This window comes from Vigna unguiculata, chromosome 6 (assembly GCF_037176805.1).
Source record: "Vigna unguiculata cultivar grain cowpea cultivar isolate G323 ecotype 2 chromosome 6, ASM3717680v1, whole genome shotgun sequence".
NCBI lineage: Eukaryota > Viridiplantae > Streptophyta > Magnoliopsida > Fabales > Fabaceae > Vigna > Vigna unguiculata.
This window is the reverse complement of record NC_140797.1, coordinates 49,054,677-49,069,668: the sequence shown is the minus strand read 5'-3', so window position 1 is coordinate 49,069,668 and position 14,992 is coordinate 49,054,677. Positions and strand designations below refer to the sequence as shown.

The 14,992-nt window shown below is 28.5% G+C and overlaps 1 protein-coding gene across 1 annotated transcript; it reads right to left on the bottom strand.

Moving 5' to 3' along the window:
- Window positions 1–11,965: 11,965 nt before the first annotated feature.
- LOC114188988 (WAT1-related protein At1g25270-like) lies at window positions 11,966–14,191 on the bottom strand. Its single transcript, XM_028077684.2, has 7 exons — window positions 13,855–14,191; window positions 13,629–13,691; window positions 13,403–13,519; window positions 13,082–13,331; window positions 12,825–12,983; window positions 12,595–12,746; window positions 11,966–12,509 (listed from the first exon to the last, which is right to left on the bottom strand). Exons 1-7 carry the CDS (start codon window positions 14,046–14,048, stop codon window positions 12,236–12,238), a joined length of 1,209 nt encoding a protein of 402 aa, XP_027933485.2. The 5' UTR covers window positions 14,049–14,191; the 3' UTR covers window positions 11,966–12,235.
- Window positions 14,192–14,992: the final 801 nt, after the last annotated feature.

The following is a 14,992-nucleotide window of genomic DNA, read 5'->3' as shown; positions in this document are numbered from 1 at the left end:
TTGGTTTAAGCATAAGTTAGTTGATGTAGTTAAGCGAAAGTTATTTAGTTTATTGAATTATTTAATTATTTCATAAAAAATATAATTTTATGTATGTATAATTTTGTTTAAAAAATCTTATAATTTTTAATTTAAAACTTAGTCAATTTTTTTTCTATTTCAATCAATAATTTTACATGTTGTACATTCTACTATATCATGTGTCAAAGTATCAAACAAATATATAATAGTACAACATACACTTAAATAAAAAGTTATATTTTAGTTTCTTCCAATATCATAGCGAAAAAGTTACACTTTATTTATGTTGACCGGTAATCTTGAAAGGACATATTATTATGTTTTAATATCGTTGCATATTAATATTCTCACGCTAATTTATTATTGATATTTTGAAATATATTTCTAAAATAATAAAATAAAGATAAAATTAAAAAGTGAAATACAAAACAAAAACAAAAAAAAAATATTGTATTACACAAAAAGAGTAAATAAAAAATAATTATTTTATAATAAAAATATAAACCTAAAAGGAAAATATTTAAAGTAATGTATCATAAAAGCTACAAGGTTAATGAGATACTACCAAACACAACTAATCAGTCAAACGACTTTTTCGGTTTAATGATAGAAATTAATGAGAAGCTGATTTAACATGTTTACCAAACATAATATTCATCACTCGTGTCATCATATTGATTAATATGACGTGGTTTTAGGTTTAAGTTGTATTGGCACGTGCAAGGCATAAAATAATAATAATATAATAAAAAGTAAAGTAAAATAAAAAAAAATAGGTCAATCGGGACGTCTTGCCAATTGGACGTTACGCTTTTGGCTTGGCATTGCTTTGGTTTGAAGCTGACAGATGCAGAGGACAGTGGAAGACAAACTGGACCAATTCCTGTGCGAAGATTACTTGAACCGTTCAGCAGATTCAATTAATGTTGCTCCTCAACCATGGCCTACGACCACATAAGTTTATCCAATGTTTTTGGTTTCATGTTTTAGAAGAATATGCTACATTCATACTCATTGCTATGTTAATGTTACACTTATATATCATATGCTACTGCTACCTTCAAACCAAAACCAAAACCAAAGCCTCCTCAATTTTTTATCATTCATCAAAATCATTGCTTTACCAAAATTTCCATGCGTCTGGCTTTTGAAAAGTCTTGTCTTTTGGGGCTATATATCTCGTTTTATGGCTTTATGGAAATTGCCATGTATCTTTTCGTCTTTCTAAATTGATCTTGTTAACTATATTTTAAGGCGTAATCATGCATCACTTCGTTTGCGTACTGTTTCATTAATGTTTGATTAATGAAATTTTTTTAGAGATAATTGTTATTAACTCCATCGTATCGTATCAAATCGTAGCCGAAAGATAAGCTTGTAAATGATATCTGGCAATATCGAAAACAAAAGTGGAAAAGAAAAATCCCATTATTGTTAATTTGTAGAAGGTTTTGAAAAGTTAAATGTTTATTTGGTACAAAAAGGACTAGAGGATTATTGGAAAGTGAAACAAAAATTATGAATTTATAATCCACACAAAGTGATTGCACAAGTTGTTAATAAAAATAGAGTACATGTGGTATATTTGACTCTATACCTGTGTTGAGAGCATTACTTTCGCAGTGGTTCGTGGAGCCACTTTCCGATGCTCCTTCTCTGAGTCTCTCACAAGTACTTCACAAAATCAAAGGAACAAAGTCTTTTGGCAGCACCAAATCCCTTATCCTCACAACCCACCATATATCAAATATATTCCTTCTTGATATTCCTTTCTACAACACTCTTAATATTTCAACTATTTTTGGTATTAGTTTGGTATATGTATTTGCAACTCACTGTTTCTTGATTCTCTTTTTCATTTATTCATATCTCTACTATTTTCTTGTTTCAAAATTAAATGAATGACTCTTTCAAAAAAAGTTATCCGATGATATTTATATAAGTCAATATAACCATTTGTAGTAAAATCTTATCCCCTAATTTTTACTCAGAGGTAAGTCATGAGTTTTTTATTTTATTTTTTTAGTTTTTCTTTTAGAGTTGTTAAAATGGATTGGAACCCGCGAGCCAACCTGACTCACCACGAGTTCCAGTCGGGTTGGGTTGAATTTTTTTTATAAATTTCAGTATTGTTTGATTTTTGACTCGGCTCATCCGGGTTGAATCCGTGATGAGCCTGATTGGCTCACCAACCCACAAATAAAGAGTCACGCAAGTATTTTTCGTTAAGTTGGACTTTTTATTTGGGTCATGTTAAGTTGTTTTTTTTAGCCAACACATATATAATTTGTATTTTTGTGATTTTGATTTGTATTTGGATTGTATTAAAGTTTATTTAGATTTTAATTAGAATTATAATTTAGTTTTGACCGAAAAAATAAAAAAAAATTGTATTTTTTTAATTAAATGAGTCCGTGAGTCAATCCGTTTAACCCACCAACCCGTGGTGAGTCGGGTCGGGTTCGAATTTTTTTGGTTCATTAATAAGTGAGTCGGGTTGGGTTGGCTCGCTAAATAATCAACCTGTGGTGGGTCGAGTCGGGTCGGACTGAATTATCCGTTTTGATAGTTCTAGTTTTTTTGTTTATATAAACAAATAAATAACTAATAAACAAATATGTATAATGTATTAGTAATTAATGTAGTACATTGAATTTGTGTTGGTGCAATATTTTTTCATGACTTTGCATAATTTCATGGCAGACCAATAACTGACTTAAACTATTCATATATTGTGAGAATCTGATTCGTTAAAATATTAATTAGTATAATTTTGTTAAAAATAATAATGAAATGGTAAAAGTTAGACAATGTTTTGCATAAATGAAGCTAAAAGTTGAAGTAGTGATCATAGTTTGACACTGGTGCCTGTGTGCTGCCGAGGAAGGGTGAAGCAGAACATGTCTCAGAAGTGTTTTACAACTAACGTCTTAGTGTTCTCAACATTTCAAACCTTGTAGGCCCGTTTCAAATAATTCAGATAAGATTAAGCGTGTTAACGATAATCAGTGGATAATAAACCCGATAATATCGACCTAATAATAGTCTTTTAAAATAACTTTATTTATTATGCTTTTTAATTATGGCTAACAATTTAATTTTTATATTAATAATATGTGGAAGTTTAAAGTTTTTTTTTTTTTTAAAGGAAGAAAGGCGATGGTGGTGAGATATATCCCTAAAAGGGCAAAATGCAAGCAGCATGATTCAATGAATCAAAGTGATGATTTGAAAGGGAATAACTTTTGGTGGCAAAAATGTGTGAATGTGCATGTTCTTTCCATCTGTGAACAGTACTTCCACCACACCTCATAAATTACATATAAGGAGTGTTTTCAAGTGAACTAATCATGCCTTATAGGAATTAATTAAATGCATTTATTGGGTGTTTGGATAATATAATTTAAGAGAATAATTTATTTATTTGAAGAATTTAAAATTTTTGTATGGAAAATAATATATTTGAATGAGAAAATTAAAAGAGAATTGAAATTTATAAATTTTAAGAAAGTGTTTCAAATAACTAAAACAATAGAATTTGAAATACAGTAAAAAAATGAAAGAAATAAAACATTTTCAAGTTGTGGAATTATTCATTGGTTATGACAGAAGATGTCTACTGGTCCAAAAAGTCGAGTTGGATCAGGTAAAAGGTCGAGACAAGCCGGTTTGGATTAAAGGTCGAGCACAATCAAATCGAATCGAAGGTCGAATAGAGTGGTTTAGGTCGAAGATCTAGCCGGACTGAAAGTCAAGTCAAATCGAAGGTCGACTTGAACCAAAAGTCAAGATAAGTCGTACCGAATTAAGCGTCAAACTAAATATACTTAGGCTCAAAGATAGAATTGAGTTCATCGTAAAATAAAAATTAAATTCATTTATCTAAACAAGAAAATTAAAATTTAAAATATTTCAATTACTATATTCAAATTAATTATTTAAAAAATAAAGAAAATTCAATGATAAGTAATTTAATTATTAAGTATTTTAATTTTTTTGACATCGTTGAAATACAAAATCCAAATACAAGGTTAAACTTTTTATAAGAAAATGTTTTTGTAATGTGAGTTAAGTGGATTAAATTAATTCATTTAATTATTTTTTGTTTTTTCATTAATAATTATTTTATATACTTATCATATTACAATAAATATAAATTGAGTCTATTCATTACAATTCACCTATTTAACCATATATTAATTAATCACGAGTTAGAAAATGATATCTAAAAAAATTACATTTCTTACAATTCGATTCTTGATTCAATTTTCACACTCATACTTATCCCCTTCTCTCTTACCCCCAAACACTTAAACTCCTCAAACTATTTCACTATTTAAGTCATCTTTAGCCACAGTAACCTTATTTCAGAGCATATTTTACACAGTTATAGCATACATCTATTTGGTTTGAACAGAGAGTGAAACATAGCAATTTTTGTTTTTACAAGCTTCAGACTTAGTGACTTATGGAGCAAACACTTTTTGTAGTTACATTGCCACCATACAATTTACATCAAAATACATTCGGTATCTTCATGCTCTCAACTTTTTATAGTCAATGTTCTACCCTGTTACTTTGTTTAACTTGAAAATGAGCATTAAATGAAAATAAATAAATAACAAAACTTTAAAATGTATACGACAAATTTTCAATGTGAAAATGAAAATTAAAGAACTGCGTGAAACAAAAATTCTTCACTATCTAGTAGAATAACTATAAGAATGTAAAGAACCAAGTCAAAAGTTTTTTTTTTTTTCTTCTCCTTTTATAAGGATTACAGGGGTTTCTCATTTTCTACCCATAATTTTACCTTGTCCTTTTCAATCTTCCTTTCTCTCTTTTACCTGCACAAAGCAAGAACTTGGTTGTTAAGTAACAACCTCTTAAAACTTTCCCGGTTTTTCCAATTCTTTTCTTTAATTACAGGTGCTCAGAAAGTGCGACAATGATGATGTATGGTGGCGATTGTAGGAGGTGGTGTTACTTCTTTCCTTCTCCTTCTACTTCTTTTTGTTATTTTTATTCATAATTTCAAATGACTTGTTGAATGAAAATAACACTGACTTGTGCAATTGGCTAATATGATGGTGATGGTGCACAATTGTGGTGAATTCTAAGGTGCGATGAATTTGTGGGTTAGATCGAATTTGAAAGAGAAAAAAACCTATAACAATCACTCACTTCTCAACCATTTTGTTCACGACCACAATTTGGTGGTGAAGTGGATTTGAATTTCATTATCGTATATCTCTTCTGGTCGGAAGTCTCACATCGACTATAAATAAAACAATTTCATATTATATAAGTGGAGTGGAAGTAGAGATGACAATATGGATCTGGCTCGTCGGGCCGGCCTGTAGACCCATAGTAGCCTGGCCCGTAGTAGTCTGCAACCCGTGCGGATCAGCCTGCAAGCCCGCATAAAAAAAAGAACTTGCACTTATGTATATTAGTTACTTTTCTTATGGACTATGTATTTTTTAATGTGCTAAAATTAAAAAAAAAATACATTGTGTATGTCATAGTATGAATATGAATATGATGAAAATGTTGAATTATCAATTTATCATCCAACTCCTCAAAGTCTTTACTTGATTTTGTGAACTTCTTGAAGTTTCTCAAACTTTAAATATTAAAATTTTATCATAGAAATTTTAAAAAAAAAATAAAAAGCGGGCTAGCTCGTGGACCTACGGACCAAGTGATGTGCGGGGCAGGACAGTGATTACAGCCCCATAAATTGTGCGGGGCAGGCCAGTGATTACAGCCCGCATAAATTGTGCGGGGCAGGACGGGCCGGACTGGCCTGTATTGTCATTCTTAGGTGGAACCTCACCTTAGAAGCTGATTTTATGGAATTGAGTTAGACTTAAACTTCACTTTTAACGTAGTATCATGGCCATTATTTAAAAATCATATCCTAACAAGATCTCTTGGACATCATATATATATATATATATATATATATATATATATATATATATATATTGATTTAAGTAAATTAAAAGTTCTATAATACATATTTTATAAATTATAAATATTTTATTAATTTAAGTAAATACACAATTTAAAATTTCAAATATTACCTATGTTCTTTTTCATACTCGATTAATACAAGGAGGAGGAATCTATTAAACAATACCAATAAATATAATTTTATTTATCATCACTATTCACATGATTTTTCTTAAAATTGTAAACATATCATTCTTCATTCCTTATCCTTAAAAACAAAGAGACAGTTAGTCTTAGGAAGAAAAAGGTGTTTTAGAGCATTAGACTTGAAAGAAAACAATTATGAGAGACAATAAGGAGGCAGTAGGTGTATAATTTGACATGGAAACTATTGTTGAAGAGTTGGTTAGTAACGAAGCATATACATTCCACTAATTTAAATCTGCAACAATTGCACAATGCATGCTATAAAAGAGGGGGCAAATTGTATCAATGCTACCAATGGACCATTGCTGTTTCTAACATTGTTACAATTCCACTAATAAATTATCAATCATTAAAGCTAAAATCCACAATAATAATCCACAACCATTATTATTGCATCTTTCTTTTACATTTTTTTTTTCGTTTTATATTACGTCACTACGAAATATTATTAATTTTGTTAATGGTTAATGTAAATCAAATAAAATCTTAACCGAGTAACATAAAAAATTTTGAAAACTTATATTATCTATTCTTGTATCTTAATTTTAATTTCATTTAAATAATTTTTGTTAGAGCTGTCAAAATGGGTTGGAACCCGCGAGCCAACTCGGCTCACCACGGGTTCGAGTCGGGTTGGGTTGAAATTCTTTTACAAATTTTAATACGGGTTGATTTTTGACCCGGCTCATCTAGAACCCGGCTCACCCGAGTTGAACCCGTGGTGAGCCAACCTGGCTCACCAACCCGTAGATAAAAGGGTCATACAAGTGTTTTTTATTTTTTTTATTAAATTGGACTTTACATCTGGGTCATGTTAGGTTTTTTTTTTATCCAACACATGAATAATTTGTATTTTTTTTATTTTGGTTTGTATTTGGATTGTATTAAATTTTATTTAGATTTTAATTAGAATTACAATTTAGTTTTGACTGAAAAAAAAAATAAAAAAATGTATTTTTTTTAATTAAGTGAACCCGTGAGCCAACCCGTTTAACCCGTCAACCCGTGGTGGGCCGGACCAGATTCGAACTTTATTGACTAGCTAAAAAATGAGCCAAGTTGGATTGACTCACTAAATTATTAACCCATGATGGATCGAGCCGGGACGAACCGAATTACCCATTTTGACAGTTCTAATTTCTTTAAACTCTAAAGAGTTCGGCTCATTTAATGTATAAACAAGTTTTTTTAGATTTCCATATGGTACTTTTTCCTTTTCAGTTATATATTTTTATTCTTTTCTGCAATCTAAGTTACGGTGTATCAAATTGTTTTTAAAATATACATTTAACTTTTTCTCTCTTTTTTTTGACATCTTTATTTGTTGATTTTTTATTATATAAAATATTATTTCAATGACTTTTTATATTATTATTTTTGTTTCCCGACTCAGTTTCATATATTTACTTTTATTACCGCAATTGAACAAAGAAAGTAGTATAAAAGTATTGATTTATTATAATATAATAATTTATTGACATAAATCTTTTTTATCAATATTTAATATAGAATAAAGTTCAAAAGTCGAAAGGTTTATATTTAAATTTGAATTATTTATTAGTTTAGTTTTTTCCTCTATTATAATATTTATAACTATAAAAAAATATTGTTAGAATTTAAATAGAAGAAAAATATAACATTTAAAATATTTTTAAACTCTATTATTTGTTTTCTTTTCATCATTTCTTAAAATTAATTTTAAGTTTATTAACTTTATTTTATTTGTCCGTCATTCTTTTTCTCATGAGAAGATAAGAATTTAAAATTAAGATTTATATGTACTGTACGGACCTCTCGATCTTCAAGATAATTAAATCCTTTAAATATATTTAAAATTTATAATTGAATTTTGAAATAGTAAATAAATAGGTACGGACATAAATATGGATATATCCATTTATCTGTTTTGATGTTTTAATGTGATGTGATGATTTTGTTGCAATGTTTTATTAATGGAAATGATGATTATAATTATTAATTATAATACTTATGAGAATCTTATATACTCAAAAATCAATTGAAGAGGTCACTTGTACTGAAATATGTATTAAATACATATGGGTATATTAATAATTCAAATAAAATAAAGTTGATTTTGAATTTGAAACATGTTGAAGTCTGAATAATTATTGTCTTAATTCTATCCTAACCTATCATTTCTAAGAATTTTCAGAGACCATAAGTCATGTATTAATCTTGAATAATGCCATTTAATTATTTGAATTATAGGCTGAGGTAAAAAAATATTATATAAACTTTTATTAAAATACCTCACACGACCTAATTGTGTAGAATTTTATTTTAGTATCATTTTAAGAAGTCTTAGTTTTGTAAATTGTGTCGGGGTTTTAATACAAGATAGACTTTGTATATAAAATTATTATTTGAGCGAGGATATTACCTCTAAAATAATTTTTTTTATCAATTAGAACAGAGAAAATCTCATGATAACAATTTTCTACGTCTCTAAATATTTAGTTCATGTTATTATATCGAATTTATTTATTTTTTAAAATAAGGGATTTAGAAGTTGTAAAAAAAAAATTAAACACGTTTCATGTATAAATTAATATATTTTTAATTGGTTTCTCCAGAAAAATTTTCTTGTTAGTTTTATATACCTAATGTTTTTTATTGTTTTGTTTTTCATTCCTAATTACAATTACTTTGCCGCTAACTATAAAACACCTTAATTAAAGTCATTAAGATGATGAATTAATATTTTACAATTAAATACCTATGTTATTTTAGGTGTGTAATTCAATTAATTTAAGTAATGCAGTTATCCTTTTTGTTTTTTTGCGAATAAAGTAGTTCCATATAATTAATTTTTATAATTTTTTATAATTTTCTTATATTATCAATAGTTGCTGCTTTGCAGTATTATTTTTACTTTTCCTCGCAATATTTTACTTTTAAGTTTTTATTTTTTTAATTTTAATTTACTCAGATATTTATAAATTAATTATAATGTATTGTTATTTTCAAAGTAAAAGTACAATTTTTATTGATTATAGTATAATTTATCTTTAAATGTATCGCAACCAATGTTTTAAAGATAAAAGTAATAAAATAGTTAAACATGTTTTTTTTTTAAATTACTTATTACAATATACTAAATAATAATAATAATTTGTTTCTATACATAAGTTTAAAAGTAATTTTGTTCATAATATATGAAATATATTCTCTTAATAACCCTTCATTACTTACAAAATGATAAGCACACATAATTTAAAATATAACGCAAAAATATAATATACAAAAATGATAATGTTTATGGAATATATTGTTGAAAAAATATGTAAGTGTTATGGATAATATTATTGAAAGTAAATTATTAAAGTAGATTATATTCATTCGTATAAGATGACAAACACATGAATTTACACCTGAATGAAATGTAATTATATTTATTTGAAATATTTTGTATAACATTAATTATTTTATTACTATTTTCTATTTTCAGTAGTAAATTAATTTGAATTAAATATAAAGACTAATAAATTATTGGGCAATCTGTATACAAACATTCAAATGAAATATTTAAACAATCTTATCATTGGGTTTGTCAAATTGAATTTGTAATATTATCTTGTTTATTTGGAAGCCAGATATATTTTTCTTTCTTTCCATAAATTTAATCATATTGATAGCTATGCATCTAATATTATTCTTTGAAAACACACTTTTAAAACAGCACAATGTAAGTTGCATATTGTGCCAACTCTTGCAATATTTATGTACATCAAAAGGGAAGTAAAATAGACGGTTCTCAAAAGTTAGGGATGATAAAAGTATATGATACCTTTGTATTTTTGGTCGGAAGAGAAAAAAAGGAAAATTTCATAAATAATATATATATTTTTTGTCTTCTTTTTCTTATGTATTACCTTATAATTAAGAGGTACTTTTTTTTTTTCTATTCAAATTTCTTCTGTTGTCCTATACTCAATTTGTTTGCTTTAAATCAAATTATTGCGACAGATTCGACCTACTTTTGTTGATGTATAAAAGTTTTGATATGACAATAGGGAGAACAAAATTCTTATATATGATTAGATTAATATATAAGTTATGTTAATTGATTTAAATTGATCCATTAAAATATTCGAGTCAAGCTTTTCTTATACTAATATATAATAATGAATATAATTTCAAATTTTAGTGGAAACAATTGTGATCAGGAGAAAAGTTGAACAATATTATTTTAACACATAATTGACTATGGACTTCTAATTAAGAATGTTGAATTCTAATTTTTTTTCCCATTAAATCTTTTAAATAGCCGAATGTTAATTACAGTTCAAGATTTATAACTTAATTCTTTTTATTATTAAGCTTTCACAAAATTAATTCTAAATAACTACGCCTAATAGTAAATACGTGCTAATTTACTGTAGCTCGGAACTCTATGATTATATGTATTTTTATGTAATTATCAGTTTTTATATTTTAATTTATTTTAAATAAAGTATTATATTAAAAGTTAGAATACCATTCTTAAAACTAAATTATTTTTATCATTAATTTTAAATAAAAAATAATTTTTATGATTAAATCCAAATGAAACAATGCTTTATAAGTATATTTATATTAATGTAATAGTTAATTTACATATCCTAATTTATTTCAAAACATGTTTGCAACTCAAATTCTACTTAAACTATGTATTCTGTTAAAGATTAAAATGATGCAATTTTGAACTTATTTTTCAATTTGTCTATGGTATCAAATATATTTTATTAGGACTCTTTTAAATCCATCGTTATTAATGCGTATGCGTGCACAATATGAACCACTTCCATCCACCAAAAAGTATCAAACAAATCTCAAACAATTGTAGTAATATTACATTCCATCATTTAAGGTAGTTTTCCTTATATAGCTATATAGCAATTGCTTGCATTTATAGTAATAACTAAGAGAAAGTAGAAAATATAACAAAACTTCAATAGGCTTAGTAAAAGATTTACCAAAATTAAAATAAAGTAATAAACTAGTGGAACACAGTATTGATAAAACTGATAAAATCTCAAAGACTAAATAAAATTAAAACAAGTGACTTAATAGTAAAATTGGAAGAGAACATTTATTATTAAAAGAATAGAAATGAAATGAAAAAAATAATTAAATATACATGAATAAAAGAAAAGTAACAAAATCAAATCAAATAAAAAAAAGTGAAATGAATCTTTTTTTCATAAAATTTTTGTTCGAGTCCTTGTTAAAAAATTTCATAAAACTCCTAATTAGATTTTGTTGACATTAGAATTATCTTTAAAGACACTATTACTAGTGTCAGTAATAATGTCAACCACATCCCTATCACTATGAGTTGTTTCTATAATATGTTTAACATGTTTCTCTGAACTTTTTAATCTCTTATAATCTTAATGCATTTTGAATCCCACGAGAATTGAATGCTAACTTGCCATCCTAATGTTTTAAAAAAAATAATTCTGTATAAAATTTTCTTTCTCACAAATAAAGGCAAATATAAGTTATTTAATACTTTAATATTTTAAATTAATAATTCAAATTAAACCAATTTGAGTGATAGATTCAATTTGATTAAAATTAAACAAATCAAATTAAATTAAATATATTTTATATTTGTTCCCGTGTGTCATTTTAATCGAGATGGGCCTAGGAGAGGAAAGAAAAAACCCAAAAGTCACCTCGAACGACAACAAACAGCGACCCAAAGGTTTGATGAACATGTTTGTGTCCACTCATAACAGCGCAAACTGTGTTAAATGTAAATTTGCATGGCATCGAAAACGTACTTCATCCACTTCCATAGTTGCAAGATGAATCACTTTACATTCAGATATTATTTCAAGAGAAGAATAAATATTTTCTTAGATTGAAATTATTAGAAGTGGTTATGAATAAAGTTGGATCTGTCATCTGTGTGGGTAAACTATCAAATCTTTCCCTTTTGAAGGTGGCAGCAATGGAAAAAAGAAAAGAAAAGATGAGTTTGCTTTGCATCCAACTATGTACCCTCTGTCATTCTATATTCTTCCTTGTACTTTTTAGGCCTTCAAGGTTTCTTCCCATTACTTTCGTTGTCTTGTCCTTCATCTCTGCTTTTTGAAGCATCATCATTATCCTTCTCAATAATGTTCCTCTCACTACAGGTGTACTTGTCGTTGCTGTACACACTTTTATCATCCTCTGTTGCCCTACACGTCACAACAACCTCAATTTCTTCTAATTCTGGAGTAGTTTCTAAGTCACTCACTCTTTCCATTTCCTTGCTCTTACCCCACAGCACCATGTACAATCCCATCACAATTAGCACTGCTCCTATCACACTAATTAAACATGTTTCAGTAAACTAATAACTTAATCATCATTATGGAATAATGTTAATTGAGGTGCATTAGATTTGGTACATACCTTCCTACGTATAGATTCTCATCCAACATCAAGGAACCAGCAATGGCCACTAGCACTAGCAGAAGAGGATTGAAAACAGATGCAAACAATGGACCCCTCATTCTCACACACCATGCTATCACAACAACCATTATTCCAGAAGCCACAATTCCCTGCAAAAACACCAATATATTAATTTTACTTCACAAAACTAATACGCTAATTAATTGTTAAGTGTGTATTTAGAATACCGAATATGCTGCAGCTAGAAGCCTAATGCTCCAACCCAATCTCCATTGGCTCCAATCCTTCTCAATGCACAGGGCAAAAACAGTGGCTTGAATTGCCCCCATTATTGACATCAAAGCTGTACTTGAGTGATGGCCTGGGAACTCTTTACTCATCTGAGCCTGAAGTATCATATGTATAGTAATCAATTATATAACCACAACACTGTCACTAATCAGACAAATTAGTTTCAGTAATTAATGCTTAAGCTTAAGCTAACCTGAATAATGAGCCATAATGCAAAACACAAGCAGCTTCCAAGACCACAAAAAACTCCTAGCAATTTACTTCCAGAGTCACCATTTAGTGTTTCCGTGGTACCCTTTTTATGCAAAAGGTTAATGTGGAAGTTCCAAATGTTGATTTCTACACCTTTGAGAAAGGTCAACATCATTGCCCCGCCAACTCCGGTTATCGTTCCCAACACCTTAGCCTTACCAGCTACCCTTTGGAAATTTAATTTCTCGAAACTATGGAAATTCAGAAAGAATGTTAGTTTACGAACATTGAATATCTGAATATGTTGAAGAGTGATACGTACCCGCAAGTGACGGCCAAGATAAAAGTGACTGCAGGAATGAGGTTAAAAACAGCGGAAGCAAATGTTGCTGAAATCAATTTCAAGGACTCGAAATAAAGGTTTTGGAATAGACTTCCCCTGTCACGTTATTGCATCATCATGTGAGAACATAAATAATGTCGAAAGCTTTACTCATGATACAGTTTATAATATTGTTAAACGAAATTGAGTGAGTGTACGTAATTACCCGAATAGTCCACAGAAAAATGACTTCAAAATCACCCTCCAAGTCAGCGTTTGTAAGTTTTTCCTGCAAATAGTAACATTGGACACAGTAAACATAGGAAGTATAGAAACATACGAAGCTCACGATAAACTATTGAATGATGCAAGATTATGAAAATGTCACGTAAAAATTGGCAGAGACATAAACATGCAATAATCTCAAACAATGGAAAAATTTGTGTATGGACCTTTCAAAAATAAGAGCAAGAGGAACTGTAGAAGCTGCTGCGAAAATGAGACGGTAGGCAGTGATTATTCTCACACTCATTCCATCATTTATGGCAAGTTTGTAGAGCACGTTCACGGAAGCAAATGCAATCTGCACCATCAGCATCAGCAGGGCTGGTTTCAAGCCATGCACGACTTTCCCTATATCTCTCATTGCTCACACAGTGCAATCACTCACAGTCACCAACTGTTACACTAACACTTGAAGCAGATGTGTGTGTCTATGTGATCAAAAGTAACTTTGTGCAAAAGGGTTTGCGATTGAAGAACGTAGAAAGCGGTATGGAGTTATTTATGGCTGAAGCATGGGTTGTTTATATATAAAAAAATGGTGGGTGGAAAACACTGAGATCTGCAAATTCAAGGAAGCACCGCGAGTTAGTCAATTTGCTACATCAAGTGCATTTCATCGTGGTTTCATGGCGTTAAAGGTTAAGTCAAAAATTAATGTTTAATTTTGCAGGCATGTGTTAATGGTGTTTGCATGTACGTCAGATAGCACAGTTCACAGGATATGTTGAGACATGGTGCTACGAGACTAGGAGCAGGGACATTCCACACTTGCCATATATTATTCAGAGTACCTTTTTCTGGTAATATATATTAATAGGACTTGGAAATTATTCACAGGAGATAAAAAGATAAAGGTGAGTGTCAAATGATATATAATTTTCCTTTTCTTTCAAGTGCTTAGTTCTTAAAGTTAGAATGTGACAAGTTAACACTCTCTGAAACTTATACTATACCATTCCATAACCCTATTTATTAATCTTTTATTCAATAATTTAATTTATATTTTATTTAAATGATTTAATTTAATACTTTATAATTATTATTTAGAGTTGTTAAATAAAACAAAAAGTAGATGGTCAAAATAATTTTTTCCTTACAACCATTCTAAACAGTTTTTTAAACATTTAGTCCAATTCAGATTAACTTCTTGATTTCTACTTTTTGGATTCGTAGTAATATGTTTGAACAAGAGTAAAATCGCAACGCGACTATATATATAATCAAGAGCAAAAATTACATGCATATATTTAAATGTTTTTGGTGTTATTTTCTAAAAACAAAACTATTTGTTTGAGGGATTTCAAT

What these genes read in the sequence shown, in the direction of transcription:
- LOC114188988 (XM_028077684.2), bottom strand. Translation starts at nt 14,048, where the DNA reads ATGAGAGATATAGGGAAAGTCGTGCATGGCTTGAAACCAGCCCTGCTG. An exon ending in TTTTTCTGTGGACTATTCGG is followed by an intron (nt 13,520 to 13,628) that starts GTAATTACGTAC and finishes ATAACGTGACAG; the next exon opens with GGGAAGTCTATTCCAAAACC. An exon ending in GAGAATCTATACGTAGGAAG is followed by an intron (nt 12,510 to 12,594) that starts GTATGTACCAAA and finishes ATGTTTAATTAG; the next exon opens with TGTGATAGGAGCAGTGCTAA.